We start from the raw sequence: 18,731 nt of genomic DNA, 5'->3' as shown, positions 1-18,731 counted from the left end.
GTTTAAAGTCATCTACTGGACACTATCAAATCATAAAGAGGCCAGAGCAATAGTAGGGCATTAGCCTTGCATGCAGCCAACCTGGTTTCAATATCTCATATGGTCTCCCAAGCACCACCAGGAGTAATTCCTGAGTGCAGAGTCGGGGGTAACTCCTGAGCATTGCTGGTGTAACCCAAAAAGCTGCCCTCTCCCCAAATTGTGAAAATAAGGGGCTGAAGCGCTATTACAGCAGTTTGATGGACTTGCACACGACTGATCCAGGTTGGATCCCCAGCACACTACATGGTTCCCTGAACACCAACAGAAGTGATCCCTGAGTGTAGAGCCAGAAGTGACCTCTGACTATTGCCAGGTATGTCCCCACAACAAAACAAAAATAATGTGGTCTAGATCAGATTTGGGGGTGGGTGGGCCACCTGGTTCTGAGCTCATGTATAATCTATGGTAGAGCCTGGGGGACTGTATGGGTGCTGGGGCTTGACCCCTGAAAGCAAAGCAAGTGCTCTACCTGCTGTACTATCTCCCCAGCCACTCATCTTCTCATTTTCAAGCCCATTTAAAATTAAACAGTTTTAACTTGAATCTAATCTTTAAATTTTAAAAAATTCCTGGAGAAAAATTTAAAGGAGAACTACTGATATATGTATAACTTGGGGCTGGAGAGAGAGTACACAGGAAGGGCACTTGCCTTGCACTTGGCTGACCTGGGTTCAGTTCCTGGTACCCCATAAGGTCCCCTAAGCCCCACCAGGAGCAGTTTCTGAGCCCTGAGCGCCACCAGATGTGGTCCCAAAACAAAACAAAGAACATGTTATAATTTGGATGAACTTTGAAAAAATGTTAAGTTAAAAAAAATCTAGGCCCCCCAAATTCATATATGTTAAAAATTCTTTTGAATATTTTGAATAGGCAAATTCACTGGCCGTTGGTGGTATTACACGGCGCCGGGGGCAGTCCCTGGGTGTGACCGCCTAGCTACCGGAAAATGGGAGATACGGGTGGAAGAGGCCCAATCCTCCCAAACAGGCTTGAAGGTCTCAGCCCCGGGTCCCACACACCTGGGTTTCTCTGCTGGTACCTTCATGCGTGAGGCTCGTCCGAACGTGTGGAGAGGGGCCTTGAGCATGGCTGTGGCTAAGGCTCCAGAGGTCTTCGGCCATGGGAGCTCTGCTCAGGGAAGAAAGCTGGAGCCCACCCCGTCCGAGGGGCCCCGGGGAAAACAGCCAGGCACGTAGGCAAGAGACTCTCTGCCAGCATCCAGAGACTTAAAACTACTTAAGATTACACAAGTTCATCTGGGCCTGGCCATTTATTTGATTCAGTATTTCAGTATCTTTACTAGATATAGGCCTGAAGAGATCATTATTTGTTTTTTTCTTGTAAGATAGTCCCTTTGTTTTTGGCCACACCCAGTAATGCTCAGGGATCTATTTGAGTTCTATTGGTGTCTCTTTTTATTCCATTGATTTCTACTCATTTTTGGTTTTTTTGCTACACATGATGGTGCTCAGGGCTTATTCCTGGCTCTGTGATATACAGGATGCTGGGTATTGAACCCAGGCTGGCCATTGATCTTACTTGCTGTATTTTTTTTTTTTTTTTTGCTTTTGGGGGTCACACCTGGCGATGCACAGGGGTTACTCCTGGCTCTGCGCTCAGGAATTTCTCCTGGTGGTGCTCAGGGGACCATATGGGATGCTGGGAATCAAACCCAGGTTGGCCGCGTGCAAGTCAAAGCGGATAGAGACCCACTGTGCTACTGCTCCGGCCCCTGTACTCTCTATTAATTTTTTATATATTCAGTGCTATAATTTCCATCTAAATGTTGCTTTCACAGCAGCTGGAGATACAGTACAGCAGGCAGGGCACTTGCCTTGCATGCTACAGACCTGGGCTTGATCCCCAGCACCCTACCTGCTCTATTCTGTTTCTGACTCCTGCAGAGCTGGTCTATCCCCACTTGTTTAGCAGGAAGGAATTGTGGGACAGAAGACTTCCAGCTCCATTATCAGTGCAGCCACCACCCCTTCTGGTGCTTGGGGTGTGGCTCCTGCCCGGGCTTGTCTGTTATCCATGTTGTGGGGCTCAGAACAGCTCAAGACACATAAATTTCCAGTTACTTCTGCTTGCAATCCCGTGCCTGCAATGGCTTTGGGAGGACCCTTGGGAGCCCAGGACATGTGCAGAAACCAACCAGCAGTACCAGGGGGCAAGGGTGGGCACTCCTCAGGGCTTTCAGTCGAGACAAACTGAGACTGAGAATAGAGAATACAGCCTTTGCGGGCTGCTTCTCTGACAAGTTTCTCATTTGCTGGAAGGACATTAATCTTTCTGGCAGCATCAAGCATAGCCCCCCAATAAGCCAGTTGTCAGAATCCTGTATAACTGGATTCTGAATCACAATCGAGAAGCACACATGTAAAGGCTCAGCGTTTGTACGTGATTACTGAAATAATGATGCAAAAGAAAGACTGATCTTGACTGGGCTTGGTAGATGGGTCACAGTGTGGATGAGAGGAGCGAGGAACTGACTCCTGTGCTGCTCACCGAGGTATACATTCAGTTTTCTAAGTACCAGTCAGGCCAGGCCTGAGTGTTGAGACTGGATAGCGCAGTGGGACAAAAACAGAGCCCCAACGCCTGCCTGTACTGGGGCTCCATCCTAGGGAACAGAGGAAAGATGATGAAATGGGCAAAACAGACAAGTGAGATGACTGGGATGGACAGTGAAGGGACAGGAGGGAGGGGACCTTTAATAGGATGCCTGGGGAACAGAAACATGGAGGTGAAGAAACACATCAAGTAGGTGCCCATGGGCAAGGAACATGAAACTGCCTGAGAAAGTCGAGGGGAGTGGGGGGGGCAGCTGGGGTGAGCGTCGGGGAGGGCGCAGCAGGACGCGGGCAGTGAGGACATGTGGAGTGTGTGGGCCAACAGCAGGGGTTAGAGGTGTTGGGCAAGTGAGACCTGGATGTAACCAAGCCAAAAAAGACATGGACAAGCAGACCCGTGGCCACACGGCCACACAGATGCAGTTACAGTTAGATACGCACACGCCACCTGACCCAGTGAACTGCTTTGCACTTTTGCTAAAGGCAGTTGGATGGACTTATGTGGGGCTGCTCTGCTGTCTATTCCTCCTCCAAATCCACACTGTCTTGACTGTTGCCAGAAATCCTTAAAATTGAGCAGTACTATAGCCACAATTTTACCACGTTTTGGGGGCAGGGGAGGGGAGAGAGCATCATCCTTCCAGGAGAGTTCAGGATGCCTGTGGCCCTTGCCAATGAGTCTCTAACTAGGCCAGCAGTTCATGCGAGGGCCCTGAGGTTTAAAGATATCTATCATTTTTAACTAACAGAAAACTACCCCGAAGCTCAATGTACGATTTGCTTTAAAGAAACACAAACAACATAAAAGTATCCACTGCAAATTTATTATGCATTAGGAAGCTTAACTTAAAAACCAAGAGCATAGTAAAAAGATATGTTATCTCTGTTCACAGCAGAACAGGTTTCAAAATATATTTTCTTTTAAATGTATTCAGTCAGTACACAATCCTTTATAAAAGTTGTATATATTTTTTTCTGTCAATACCTTCATTACATTTATAAATACAAGATTTACACAGCACCCCATCGAAAAAGAATTAAGACTCCTTACAAATATCTACATATATTTCATACCTATAAAACTTTCAAAGGAGTGCTCAGTTAAAGGTGGGCCCTAGTTTATGGTCCTTTTTTCTGGTGCAGCAAAATACATATAAATCTGTAAAGTTTACTTTGTCCATAAAACAGCTCAAAAAAATTAGCAAGACACTTATTGTAAGACTGAGCTTCCTAACCCATCAAATTTTAGAAAGGAATTTGAAGTGCATATTCCCATGAGATCCAAAGTGAGAGAAACAGATGAAAATAAAGACCCACAGGAGAGATACTACAGAGCAGTTAAGGCAGGGGTGAGATGAACGAGCAATGGGATGTGAGCCGCAGGAAGGAGCACAGAGATGCACGGTATCAGCCTGAACCCGGATCCAGATTCCGCAGTGACAGGTGACCAACGCTCACCGTGAGGGCAGCCACACCGCCGAGATTTCTTTCCTTGCATCCTCCAATTTCTATGTTGCCACCAGAATGCTTAGATCCAGTCAAAACAGTAGGTTCAGGAACCTAAACTTCTTCTACCCAATTCAAATTTTAAACAAAAAAGTTCCTTCATGTGGTAATATTGATCAGTGATAACCTTTATTGTAGACCAGAGGTGTATAGCTTTCATCTGAGCTGTGAACGAAGGCGAGATCCTGATGCTAAGAGACCCTGGAAGCAGCGACTCAAACTCCTTATGGGCTAAGCAGGCGGTTCAGAAATATCGTGAGGGAGATGCTAAGGAGGGAATCTTGACCTCACGTTTTGCCAGACACGGCCATCCTGCTGTAACGCTGAAAAGGGCACGGGAACGTTACCCTAAATCCTGAGTTATGAAGGAAAAGTCATCATTTCTACCAAAGATAAGACTTTTTCTATTGAGTTCTCAAGGTTGGACTCCAGATAGCTTTGCAAGTTGCATATTAGTTGTGGAGACATTTTTCAAATCCTAACATGTTCTAACGTAGAAACTGAAAGAAAAAGAATGGAAGAAAGGAAACGAGGGGGGCGGGAGGCGGACAAACGGAGGGGGTCATTCCTAAACCCTGGCCCTGAAGGATGCCACCAGCCCTCCCCTTCAGCACCATGAAGCGTCCGCGCGGTGTGGCTCTCTGAGCTGGCGTGCGCAGAGCCCCTCGGCCGCGGCTACAGCTCAGTGCACTGGTTCCCGGGCTCTTCGAAGGAAGAGAGCTCCCAGATGCTGCTGTCTTGCAACAGTGGCTCAATGTCCTCGTCACTGGCCCGGTCTGGGGTATTGGTCAGGCTCCCGCTGATGCTGTTGCTATGCTTCTGGATCCCGCTGCCTTTGCTGTACTCAGGGATGAATAAGGCAACCAGAAAGGACATAAGGACTATACATGCCCCGAATAAAAACGGTGGGCCTGGGACCATGGCTCCCTGGTGGCATGGGGAACAAAAAAAGAGGAAGAACTTGGTCAGTGCTTGCAACCTACAAGGAGTCCAGGGTCACCTCCTCCCCTTGGGACCACAGCTCTGAAAGTGGACCATTATCTCTAAGCCAATGTTTCGGTTACCCCTACAATGGCCAGAGATTAGGCAAAGTCTAACTGAGTCTGGGGCATGGAACAGGAGATGGCTTGAACCACTTCTCACCAGCATACGCAAACTGTTTATCTGCGATCTTATTTTGTGATATCATATCATGTAATTCTGTTTTTATTTTTGTTTTGGGGCAACACTTGGGGGTGTTCAAGTCTTACTCCTGACAGGTCTGAGGGACCACATGGGGTGCCTGGGATCAAACTCTGGTTGGCCACGTGCAAGGCAAATGCCTTACCGGCCGTACAGTCGCTCTGGTCCACCCTATTATGAAATTCTGTACACAAATATAACTTCTAGCTTGTACAGCAATCTATATTCTTAGATATCACTTTGGGGAAGGAGTGAATAAATGTGAAAAAGCAGTAAAAATAGTATTTCAGTTTCCATTCTAGCTGGACTTTTTCGATAGTAAAGTGCACTGGGTATTTGTACACAGCCAAATGAGGTCTGATCCTTGGCATCCTTGGTGGTCCCTGTGTACCACCAGGAGTAGCCCTTGAGCATTGCCAGGTGTAACCCAAAAAGCCAAAACCCAAAGCCAATAAAAAAAAAATAAAATAAAATAAAAAAATTAAAAAGCTTAACAAAATTCAAACTCATCTTTGATAAATCACTGACATGATTTCAAATTCAAGAAGCACCAAACACAGCATAACTTAGTTAGTTAATAAAGGGCTAACATACAAACTAACATACAAAACCACACTCCAAATTTCAGGCCAGAAGATTTTCCTGTTTGAAAATGAGACTCATCATCAAATTACCTGGAGGGCAGCACTGTTAGAATTCACTTCTGGTCCCAACTCGGTCAGCTCGACGTGAAACATGTAGAAAATGAAGCCATACAGTGCTGGCCCCAAGCCATTGCAGAGTCCCCTTATTCCAGTTATGATCCCCTGCGCGACTCCTAAATCGGAACAGAAAAGCGAGTTAGTATTCACAGAAGAGCAGGTTGGGGACTGACTTGCCGATTCCCAGCTGCAGTGTGCTGTGCCCACGGAGGGCTCCGAGCTGGGGGAAAGCCGTCCAGGGTCTCGGCCCAACACACTCACTCACTGCAGAAGTGCTTTCTGGGTTTTATGATGCCCCTTGCATGATCAATCTACCAGTATCAGGAAATCTGCACTTTTTCATGGCTCGCAATTGTTCTGCTTTTCTCCCTTAAAGATACTTTTTACCAGGAAACTCTGCCCTTGGCTTCTCGCCCTGCCACCCGAGTGCTGGAAAAGAAATGTTTCATTTCCAGCTACATCTGGCCGTGTCGTGGCAGGTAAAAAATGAGCCTGTTCCTATGAAGTGAGTCTTCTATGCTGATATGGAGAAGATGTTTTCATATATCTAAACATAAAAAAAGCCAAAGAAAATTCACATCCTGGGGACAGATAAGACAGAGTCCATTAGCTTTCCATGGTGGTGTCCATATCCCACCACTGGCTCATGCCTTTCCCACAGACAAATCACATCCCTAAGAATGAGCAGCGGAGCCATAACAGCTAGGGTGACACAGAAAGTCTGTGGTCTTTAACTGGAAATACTAAAAAAAAAATGAATACGAGTATCTAATTTCTGATGTGAATAAAAAGGTGTTAAGAGGGGCTGAAGTGATAGTACAGTGGGCAGGTGCTTCCTTTGCACACAGCCAACCTGGATTCAACTCCCAACGTCCCTTAAGGTCCCCCAAGCTATGTCAAGAGTGATTCCTGAGTCAGAGGCTGAAGTATCTCCTGAGTATTGCCAGGTGTGGCCCCCAAACAAAACAAACAAGAAAGAGGTAACAAACAATCCCTTTTTTTGGGCCTCCCTAGCAGTTCTGTTTGGTCCAGCAGCGCAGGTTTATTAGATCATGCTCAGGCTGGCAACTCAGTGCTGCCGGGACCCCCTGGGTTATCCCCAGTGGTGCCAAGACAGAACCCAGGGCCTCACCCACGCAAAGCAAACACCAAGCCCCATTGTCTATCTTCCTAACCCAAGACCATCTTTTTCTTTTTTTCCTTTTTTTGCTTTTTGGGTCACACCCGGCGATACACAGGGTTACTCCTGGCTCTGCACTCAGGAATTACTCCTGGCGGTGCTCAGGGGACCATATGGGATGCTGGGATTTGAACCTGGGTCGGCCGCATGCAAGGCAAATGCCCTCCCCGCTGTGCTATCTCTCCAGCCACAAGACCATCTTTTTCAATGTAGCTTTTTATGGTATGTTTTTGGGCTATACCTGGTAGTACTTAGGACTTATTCCTGGCTCTGCACTCGGGGATCACTCCCGTGGTGCTCAGGGGGACCCTATGGGGACCAAACCTAAGTCTGCCTTGTTCAAGGTAAACATCCTACCTGCTGTACTAGCACTCCAGTCCCTTCAATCTAGTGTCTTTTTTTTTTTTTTAAATCAAAAACATTCTTAAAGGGCTGCTAGGCATTTAAACACTCCCCCCACCCACAAAAGCCTGCTTTTCCTGGGGTTCATCGGGTAGGGCATTTGCTTTGCATGCAGCTGACCTGGGTTTGATCCCGAAGCACCACATGGTCCCCCAAGCCTGCCAGGAGTGACTCCTGAGTGCAGAGCCAGAAGTAAGCCCTGAGCACTGCTGGGTGTGCCCAAACGCCCCCAGTGTAAAAAAAGCCAAATCAAACCTGTTTTTCCTGATAGGTAAGATAAGCCATTAGAGAGACAGAAAGGGACTGATCTGGGGGACAGGACATCAGAGGCACACAGAGAAGAGTCAAACTGGCCAGCGCCATTCTCTGGTTAATTTTAACTCCTTTCACACTCTGCATCCAATTATCACCAACTAGACAGATTTCCTAAATTAAGATCATGGACTCCTAAGATAACTCATAGCTCTGCTGCATTTTCTTCCTTTATTTAACAGATCATCTGTTAGAATATTATTATCTAGTCAATACCAACGGCCAAACACAGAAGAGCCAAGAATGAATAAGGGACAGCCCCACTTCTGAGTCTTGGTGTTCGGCCTGGTGACTCAGATAGAAACAACTCTGCCTAGAAGATCAAAGCAGGAAGGGGACAGAACTGTCCCTTGCAGAGTCAACAGGTGTGACTGCTGGGTGGATCCAGTGCCGCCACCTCCTTTGTTCGTGAGGCGCCTTCAAGCGCCACTGCTGGGGCTGGGGCTTTCTCGCTGAAGGAGGGACCCAGGGGGGTGGGGGGAGCAACCTCACCTTGCTGATCCGACTCAGCATTCCGTGAGACGAGGGCACTGATCGCTGGAAACGTGATGCTGGACAAGGCAGCCACTGTCCCCGCGGCCCACATCATCCTGCAATGACAGGACAGGCACATCAGGCGGCGGGGCGGACCCAAGACGCAGCTGACAGCAAGTGGCCAATACATACTTACCTTAATTTGCATTTTTTCTCTTAAAAAAAAAACAATAAACAACCAACCAAACTTTAAATATTTTTACATCACAATTTCAAATCTGAGCTTGCTCTACTTGAGGCTCTTATGTTTTTAGGGCTACACCAGACAGTACTCAGGGCTTACTCCTGACTCTGTGCTCAGGGATCACCCTTAGTGGTGTCAGGCTATGGGTGTCAGGCTATGGCCACATGCAAGGTTGGCTGTCCTCTCTCTCCAGTGCCCCTCAAGACGCCTGTCCATTGCGCAGTGGTCGTAATTTAAGTGTTAAGCACAAGTGGGAGGCAAGAACAGACCCGACTGGGCTTACCACTCGAGGTCAGCTGAGCTAATTTCCCAGTTTTTACTGAAAATATAAAGTCCCTCAGACCACTCACAAGGTCAGCTTAGCTAACTTCCCAGTCCTTACCGAAAGTATAAAGTCCCTCAGGCTGGAGGAAAAAAATAATGCCTTTTAAAGCATCATGAGTTTTAGTCAATCAGCCCCTGAACCAAAGCTCACAGGACTGAAGAAGAATCAACCACAGACCACTGGAGCATTTCTCTCTAAATTTACCCTCTGTTTATAAGTGCAAAACAAGGGCTCTGATATGTGGTGACTTGGCACAGAAGGAAACTCACCACAGCACTTAGGGTTCTCCTCACTTCTCTCTTTACTGCAGGGTCCATCCTGATCTATCTTCCTGCTATGGGAATCTATTACTCTAGTACTTGTCGGCTCCCAAGGCCCGTGATTTTGAAAGCTCTCTCGATGCCCACGGAACCCAAAGGCTTTGTGCCAAAGTCCGTGTTGTTGCTCCATCTGAGCAGTCACGGGTGCGAGCAACACAGTAACCTGTGAGTTCAGTCTTCACACTGGGGTTCTGGGCTGCTATGTGACTCTTTAAGATTACGAGGTGTCTGCTAAGTAGCCATAAAGCTTTCCTGGTGCAGGGGGAGGAGTTTAGTAATGACTCAATACAAGCTTCATGAAAGCAACTAGAATAATACAAATTACCTAAATCTACTCTTCCCAAAAGTAAATCTGAAAGTTGCCTCATGAAAAACTTTCTGTAAACTGGAAGTAAGGGGATCACACTTATGCAATGGTCCAACCCCACACCTGCTCCCAGTCTGCTCCCCCACCCCGCCCCATTGTCCCAGGGCCCGCGTCCCCCCACTTGGTCAACTTAGTTCTGCACCAGTTCTCAGGTTGTCATTTCGGACCATGCTATTCCCTCACCATGTTTCTTGATATTCTCAAACCTGAAAGCTTTAATATACTGCCTAGAGCAATTCAGTAAAATAATCCTTTATTTTATTCAAGTTCTTTTATATCACGCTCCACCCCTTGAGCTACTCTGAAAGATGGATCGGAGGTTAATTCCTGATGGTCCACAGTGGATGCTTACCAGGCTTGAGATCCAAACCCGTACCAGGCTAGCTGGAACATCTGGAAGCCCAGGCCAAGGAGGACAGTGTTCTTGTTCCCTAAGGATCTCATCAAGATGCTCAGGAAGACTGTCTGCAAGGCAGAGAAGAGACTCCTGAGAAACCATGCAAAGAAACAGACTGGTGGGGGCTGGAGCGATAGCACAGCGGGGAGGGCATTTGCCTTGCACGCGGCCAACCCGGGTTCAATTCCCAGCATCCCATATGGTCCCCTGAGCACCGCCAGAGGTAATTTCTGAGTGCAGAGCCACAAGTAACCCCTGAGCATCGCCGGGTGTGACCCCCCCCAAAAAAAAGAAAAGAAAATTAACTCCAGTTGTCACCCCATTCAAAATTTTAGAATTCCTAGAGTGCATGGCCACATCTGCAGCTGCATGACATCTTAAACTGTACACCACTGATACACTAGGAGTAGCACAATACACTGGATGGGATACAAAGTAGAAGGTAACCTATCTCAAGTAAGAAAATACTAACACACAAGACTTAACCTGTAACAGTGTGTTAGTAATTTCTTGTATAAGGGCCCAAAGGCTTTAGGGTAAGACACAACAATCCTCACACAATTTCTTCTAAGGAAACCTTTTTCTGATTATTTTTAGAGAATTATTCATAACAAGTAATATAAAATAAATTATTTAGGGCCTGCTATTGGGGCAGGCTTGGGTGGTGTTTGGGAAAATTGGAAATAATGGTGGTGGGAAAGTGCAATGTTGGTGGGACTGGTGCTGTAATATTGAATATAATAAATCATCATGAACAACTTTATAAAAATAATTTTTAAAAAATCAAATGCTGGTTGCAAAGCAACAACTGCTTAACTGACTTCAAGGAGTTAATATTCTAAAAAGCACTGAAAGGCTGTATTAAATACCTAAGTCCCAACCTCAACATTGTATTAAAAAGCTCTCCGTGGGGTGGAAGTGGGAGCACAGTGCACATGCCGTGTACATGGCTAACCCAGGGTCAGTCTCCAGCACTGCTTAAGGGCTGAGCTCCACCGGTGTAGTCCCCAAAACACATAATTAAAAAAAAAAAAAGTAATAGGGGCTGGAATGATAGCACAGCGGGTAGGGCATTTGCCTTGCACATGGCTGATCCGGATTCGATTCCCAGCATCCCATATGGTACCATGAGCACCGCCAGAGTAATTCCTGAGTGCAGAGCCAGGAGTAACCCCTGTGCATCGCAGGTGTGACCCAAAAAAGAAAAAAAAAAGTAATAGTTTTGTGGACTATCTCCATGTCAGCTTTCTGTGTTTGATATCATACCACAGATCCACATAATGGGATGGGGGAAGGGAGCAGAGGTGGGACTGAGGTGGGGGTGCTGGGAATCTTCATAAACACCCCTGCAGCTTCCCATCAATCTATTTCTCAATGAAAACATTTTTAAAATGGGGGTAACACTTACCTGAGCCACAATAGACAGGATTCCTACCATCGCTATGAATGCTGCGATTTTAACAGATCCAAAACCTATGACCTGTGGAAACGGAAAACAGGCACTTTTGTTAGTACGATACTAATGAAGGTGAACTGTTCTACAAAAGTCACAAGAGTTGCGACAAGGTCACAGAACCTTCACAATACAAACGCAGGCAGTGCTACAAGTTGTGCATGAGCTTCTGTTCAGACGCGTATTCTCATCTCTTTGGGCTCCCCCAAGGAAAGGTGTGACGAGCACCCCACGGGGAAGGTCTCAGGGAGCTGCCAGACTCTCTCCCAGCAGCCGCACCGCTCTGCCTCCTCACCAGCAGGTTTAAAGCGGCCATTTCTCCACATACTTGTATTTTTGGGGTTTGTTTGATTTGGGGCCACACCCAGCAATGCTCAGGGGTTACTTCGGCTCTGCACTCAGGAATCACTCCTGGCAGTGCTCAGGGACCATACAGGATGCCGGGGACTGAACTCAGACTGGCTAGTGTACAAGGCAAATGTCCCACCCGCTGCATCACTGCTCTGGGCCCCTTCACCAGAAACATCTGATGACAGCCATCTGGCAGGAGTAGTGGTAGCTCACTGCTGTCCCAACGTGCATTTCCTTGCTGGCTGATGATGCTGTGTGCACCTGCATTCTGACCCTTTGTCTGACTACTCTGGAGATGCACCTACTAAATATCTTTTGCCTTATTTTTTCAGTTAATTTTTTCCTTTTTATACATATTAATGAACACTACTTCCTTATCAAATGTATAATTTACAAATATCAAATGCAATTTCAACTACAACTGTGTATATTAACATCTCTTAAAAGCAAGCATGAATATAAAATAACAGAACACTGATTTCCATGTCATCAACAAATAAATGTACAGGAGAAAGATAGGAAAATATTTATAGCTGTTTATCAGTATAAGGGAATAAGATATGACTTTTCACTTCATTCACTGGGCTTTCTTTACATTTTTCTTACATTATTTTCTGTACTACATGCGTATTTAATGCCTAATATAAATATAGGTGCATATGAGTTGGGAGTGGGAAAAAAAAGAAAAAACAAACATAAGTGCATATGAAATTTTCTACACCATATTATACTACCACTTTTCCTGCTAAGTCTTCAGGAAAATGAGCAAAATGAGCTCACCCATCAAAATGAGCAAAACAGAAGTAGAACTGTTCGTAAGTTTTACTTATCTGCATATACCATATGAAATATCAGTTGTTATAAGGAAACTATGTCACTGTCATCCTGTTGCTCATCGATTTGTTCGAGTGGGCACCAGTAACGTCTCTCATTGAGTTACTGTTTCTGGCATATCCAATACACACGGGTAGCTTGCCAGGCTCTGCCGTGCGGGCTCCATACTCTCGGTAGCTTGCCAGGCTCTCCAAGAGGGGCGGAGGAATCGAACACGGATCGGCCGCGTGAAAGGCGAAAGCCCAACCTCTGTGCTATCGCTCCAGCCCAAGGAAACTATAACAATAGCATATTTAATAAGTCTTGTTAAAAAATACCTGGGTCTGGGGAGAGAGAACAGCAGGTAGGGCACTTGCCTTGTACACAGCTGGCCCGAGTTTGAGCCCCGGTACCACAGATGACACCCTTTACCCACCCCACCCAACCCATGGAATGAGCCCTGAGCACAACTGCGTGTGCCACTACCTGCCTCCCACCCCCAACATGGGTCTGAGAAACAGCAGCTGGAAGAGGGAATACAGCTATTTCAACTGCCTTAAGTTAACTGCTGAAGACAAGGCAGAAAGCAAGTAACTTTTTAAAGAGAACAAGAGCAGAGGAAACACTGTTTCAATGGCTGCTCTGGGCCATCCCAAAGTCTCCAGCAGTCGGGACTCGGCCCACTGAAGGCCACTACTTGGCTGGCTGTGATCAGAGCAGACCAGGCGAGGGCGAGTCTGAAACCAGTGTCTGAAACCAAAACCCTCTGAACTGGAGTTAAAGTTAAGTTAAAGACTGAAAAAATTATTAGAAGTTTAACCCTTGTGGGGCTGGAGCGACAGCACAGCGGGTAGGGCGTTTGCCTTGCACGCGGCCGACCCGGGTTCGATTCCCAGCATCCCATATGGTCCCCTGAGCACCGCGAGGAGTAACTGCTGAGTGCAGAGCCAGGAGTAACCCCTGTGCATCGCCGGGTGTGACCCAAAAGGCAAAAAAAAAACAAAAACATTGTGAGTTCTCTTTATATGCAACTCTCAAGGAAATTTTGGAAATTTTTCCCTAGTAAGCACTTTTATTGTATTAAGACCTCACTGCATCAAAGGTCAACTTATGTAAGAGCCTATACTGGTAACTGTAGGCATACCACACATTTTATTTTTCTCTACAATCTTCCTCCCAAGTATCTTCAGACCAATCTTTGATTTTCCCCATGTTCAAAAGCTACTATGCACCACAACCCACCTGCCTGAGATAGAGAAAAAAACTTGAATACTGTCCAGCTTCAGGAAGGTACGAGAGAAACACAGTGATGCAGATCAGCAGAACGGTAGAATCTTTGCCGACTTTCTTCAGAGACTAGAAATAAGCAGAAAATGAATCACATCAACAACCAAAAGACTCTGATAACCACTGGTCCTCCAGGACATTAGTTTAACGGTTTGATCTACTTAAGTTTATAACAAAATTTAACAGAAGTGAAAAAAATAAACCTTACAATGATTTCATCATGATCTCTCTATGGAAGTCACACCAAATCCTAAGTTCAGAGGGACATGCTTCAAATATCCCAGCTTAAAACAAAAACAACCCCACTTGCTCATCTTTGTCAATAACAAACACTGGACACCCTGAAAAAGACCTTGAACATACTTTAACTTTTGGGTCACACCCGGTAATGCACAGGGATAACACTCCTGGCTCTGTACTCAGGAATTACTCCTGGCTGTGCTCGGGGAACCATATGGGATGCTGAGATTTGAACCTGGGTCGGCTGTGTGCAAGGCAAACACCCTACCCGCTGTGCTATTGCTCCAGCCCCCATACTTTAACTTTTAAGGAACATTCTGTTTCATTCCTTGCTCTTCCTAAAATCATAAGCACCATGGGACCTCCATTATACACAAATTCAAGAATGTTAATATTCTTTAAAATTTAATGTTTGCTTGTAAAACTGGTAGTCATGTAAATACTCTCCAGTCACGAGGTCAGTAATAACAAGATTCCCTGGCTAATAACAACATTTTAAACATTAGAGCCTTGCTCAAAGTCTTCAGTGTTCCTTTCTACACAGAATTGTTGAGTGAATCTAAGAGAGATGTGTTATTTCAGAAGAGCAGAGTGTAGCAGTACCTCCGGGGGCATCTTATCTGTGACTTTTACATAATTCAACACCAGAGTGGCTCATGTATACTGAGAGACCCTGCTAAGACCCCGGCCCACAGACTCAGCCCCATCATTCTGGGATAAGCTAAAACAGCTGTCACCATCAGAGGCATTTCTGTGTGGGCCTGAGCACTGCAGGACGAGAAGGCAAGAGACCTGATGGGCTGCAGGGCCCACCACTGCTCCCCTTCTCGAAATACCTACTTGGTGGGCCTCATCACACAGAGAATGGGCCTCGAACCCATGACTGTATTCAGAGGAAGATTTTTATAGAAAAGAATTTCAAATGAGTTATTTTCTTGCTGAATAGATTTTCCTCCCAAAGATAAAACTTTTATCTTTTAAATTTTTAACATTTAAACATTAAAAAATAATAATTAAAATAGGCAAATTTTTTAGTAGAACCAGTTTCTATAGGGGAATAAAGAGCAAATATCAAGTCTACTTATTCTCTCTTCTGCACAGACGTCAGGGACAGGGAAAGGGGCTGAAGCTGTAGTGCAGTGGGGGGCTGCCCTTGAAGGTGAGCCACTGGTCCAATCCTTGGGCTGATCCTTGTAAAATCCCCTGTCTCACCAAGAGCGTTCCCCGAGCACAGAGCCCTGAGCACTGCTACTGTGGTCTCAAAACTGAAACAAAATAAAAACAATTTAAAACCAGATATTGTAGGGGAAAGGGTGAAGAAAGAGGGGGGATAAATTAAAATCCAGAAAAAAAACCATTTTCCTCAAACTTTCATTGAAGCTTAACTGGACTTTTCTCTTTTATGACAGCTTAAGAGATATTAATTCTAAATACTTCTTGTTGCAAACTCCCTTATTTCCTAACTCACACTCAAAAACCCCATTTTTCACCGGAGAAGAAAATGAATCAACAACTACTGGGATGTTTAAGACTGCAGCGGCATCTTGTAGCCATGTGGCACACCAGATATTAGGAAAGACAATGTCATGCTTTTATTTACCGCAAAAGGATCCGCCTGTTTCCAAGAAATCTGAGCTCCCCAGGAAAGCGGCCTCATCTTCTCCGGCAGAGACTCTGGGACAGCCAGTAAGATGAAGCAGATGTCCACGAGAGCCACCACAGTGGCCACCAGCACCACGAGGCTGTCTCCGTAACTGGCCGAGAGGTATGCTCCGATGGCAGGACTGCTGACCAGGCTGGCCGCGAAGGTAGCGGAGACCTGTGGAAGACACACGTTCATACAGGGTCCAGCATAGGCACGCCAGGCCCGGCTCATCCCCTCGGGCCAGCATGTCCTCCAGGGCCCACAGGGAGCCGATCTGAATTCATTCCTCCTCAGCTTTCGAGCAGCACAAAGGGAGAATGTTGCACCCAGATTTCAAGAATAAAGGAGAACTGCGGTGATTGTAATAATTTTTTCAGGAACAATTAACTAGAGATATTCTAGAAAGCTGTAAGATATATTATTAATGATTTATAAACAACATTAACAAACGCCCCCACATGCAATCTTTAGAGTTGTCATTCATTGGGAAGAGTGCAAAGCAGGGGATGCAAACAATTAGAATGCTCAGAAACATGGAAATTGTCCATATAAAATTAGTGCCAGAAGCGTACTGATAATCAAAAATCTTTGATTCAATTGCCATAGATTCTTGTACATAAATCAATACTTTACACAGTACAAGCTCAGTGACTGTTTAGAAGAGCATTAACTGTTTCTCTTGCTGCAAGCAGTGTGCTCTTACCCAGCCGTAAGCAGTGCTCCGCTCATGCTCCTGCGTGACATCGGCCACGTAGGCAAATATCACAGAGAACGTGACCGAGAAGACTCCAGACACGGAAATCATGGCGAAATACCACCTGTGAAAAGATTCTTCATTAGCCAGGAGAGAAACAGTGTCTGTGTACATTGTATTACCAGAGTCAGAGATATCAGGTATAGACTATAAACTCAGAAGCAAACCAAAGAGGCATCACTAAGTAAACATACAAAACTAAGAGGGGAAGGAAGAATTAGAAACGTAATTCTGTGACTGCTTACAGAGTGGCAGTACAGGGGGCTGGAGATACTACTGCGGGTAGGGCACTTGCTTTGCACACAGCTGACCTAGATTCGATCTCTATATAGTCCCCACTTAGTCCCCTGACTAACATCTCCAGGTGTGGTCTGAAAACCAAGAGTGGCATTACATGCGGTTTGTTTACAAATTTGTTCTTTTAAGGTCACACCCGCAATCTTCAGGAATTACTCCGGGCTCTGAGCTCAGGAATCATTCTTGGTGATGGTTGGGTATCAACTCACTCTACTAGTGCTTCAGTCTTATACAGTTTATTTTTTTATTTCTTAAAGTGAAGCCAAGTAGTCTTATTTAAAGCAATGTAGCTCGAGAAATGTGAGGAGAGAATGAGAGAGATATGATCAAGAAAGAACATGGGCTTCTCCAGGGTAGAAAAAAGTCAAAATATAAGTTTTTTAAAATTAAAAATTAAAATTAAAGATTAAGAAAGTTATAGAAATCAACAGTCATCTCCACCAAAATCCATGCAGCAATTATGAGACGCCAATGCTCCCTTTAGCTCTGTACAGAGGGAAGTTCTCAATCATCACTCTCTCTCGGGTGGGGTTGGGGGTGTGTGTGTGTGAGGGGTGATCAGTGCTGATCAGGGGGCCCAGCAGGTAATCAGTGCTGACGGGGGGCTCAGAAGCCACTTTCAGTGACGCCAGTCACCCCAGCTGGCAGTTCAGTACTCTGGCCAGAGGAAATAGTGCTGGGGGAACACCAGGGCCACCGCAGCCATGCTGGGGAACGAACAGGCCACACCCGGCTGTGGTCAGGGCTATCCAGGGCTACACCTGGTGATGCTCGGGGGGCAAGTCACTAAACCTGGGATAGTACTTGCCCTTCATGCACCTTAACTTCTGTACTACTTCTAGTTCCCTCATCAGTCCTGATTAACAGAGTTCAAGTCATTTGTAGGTGATAATCAAGAAGTAAGGGAACTGACAATGTTCAACGGAAAAAACCCTTAAGACTGACCACAGAACTGAGGTTCCAAAGGACAGTGTGAGTGAGCTGCAGTACTCCATGGGCTGAGACGGAGGTGCTGGCACGAACAGGGTTGGGGAGCTAACACCGTTTCTCTAACTCACGAAACCTTCATACTCAAAGAACATTGCTTCAAGAAAACAAAAAATTAAAAATGAAGACAACTACTCAACCCACAACCTTCCACGCTGAGCTCTGCTCTTCTCACAATGCAGCGTGGGGATAAAATCAAGACCGGAGGGGAAGCGGGTACTAAGCGACAGATTGTGGTTACATTCTTCTCTAGTTGACACAAAAAAGTGTAATCAAGTTAAGAATAAGGGGGCCAGAGAGAGTTCAGCAGGTAAGGCCTAGGTAACCCGTGTTTGATTCCTGCACCGCCTATCGTCCTTAGTACTGCCAGGAGTGATCCCTGAGCATTGCAGGGTGTGGCTCAAACCAGTACAAAATCAATAATGAGCTGTGAGCTGGAGCAATAGGACAGCAGGTAGGGCTCCTTCCTTGCATGCACCCGAGTTTGATCCCCAGTATCCCATATGGTCCTGAGCACTGTCAGGAGTGCAGGGACTGCTAGACGTGGCCCCAAAACAAAAGAAAAAGAAGAGTTATAATCTACAAAAAAGCTTTCAGCCTCAACAGAGTATGTGCATAAGTGGCTGCTGCCTGCTGCAGTAGCTGCCACCACAGTAGTGCCTCTGGGCAGTAGGCTGAAAATCAGCTGCAAAGTCCCTGGAGTCACTGCGGAGGGCAGGGGCGAGGATGGGGGGTTGCAGCTTCCCCCCAGAACCTCCCTGCCACTTACCTCAGGGAAACAGATGCCCCTACAGACACTCCTTTTCGCTATGTCCTCCCTAAGGTAACTTCCCTGAGATTTTATCAGCCATTTAGTAAAACAGGGCCTGACGCACCTGT

At 46.0% G+C, this 18,731-nt stretch overlaps 1 protein-coding gene across 1 annotated transcript in view; it reads right to left on the bottom strand.

Moving 5' to 3' along the window:
- Window positions 1-3,417: 3,417 nt before the first annotated feature.
- Window positions 3,418-18,731, bottom strand: part of MFSD14B (major facilitator superfamily domain containing 14B) — a 40,560-nt gene continuing 25,246 nt past the window's right edge. The window contains exons 5-12 of the mRNA XM_055128539.1: window positions 16,518-16,632; window positions 15,770-15,988; window positions 13,885-13,998; window positions 11,434-11,505; window positions 9,981-10,093; window positions 8,391-8,488; window positions 5,978-6,120; window positions 3,418-5,048 (exon numbers count right to left, since the gene is read on the bottom strand). Coding sequence (XP_054984514.1) covers window positions 4,797-5,048; window positions 5,978-6,120; window positions 8,391-8,488; window positions 9,981-10,093; window positions 11,434-11,505; window positions 13,885-13,998; window positions 15,770-15,988; window positions 16,518-16,632 — 1,126 coding nt within the window. The 3' untranslated portion in view covers window positions 3,418-4,796. The remainder of the gene's footprint in view (window positions 5,049-5,977; window positions 6,121-8,390; window positions 8,489-9,980; window positions 10,094-11,433; window positions 11,506-13,884; window positions 13,999-15,769; window positions 15,989-16,517; window positions 16,633-18,731) is intronic.

The sequence above is a fragment of the Sorex araneus genome, chromosome 2 (genome assembly GCF_027595985.1).
Source record: "Sorex araneus isolate mSorAra2 chromosome 2, mSorAra2.pri, whole genome shotgun sequence".
Taxonomy (NCBI): Eukaryota; Metazoa; Chordata; class Mammalia; order Eulipotyphla; family Soricidae; genus Sorex; species Sorex araneus.
The sequence above is the reverse complement of the archived record's forward strand: the minus strand, read 5'-3'. Positions and strand labels throughout refer to the sequence as shown.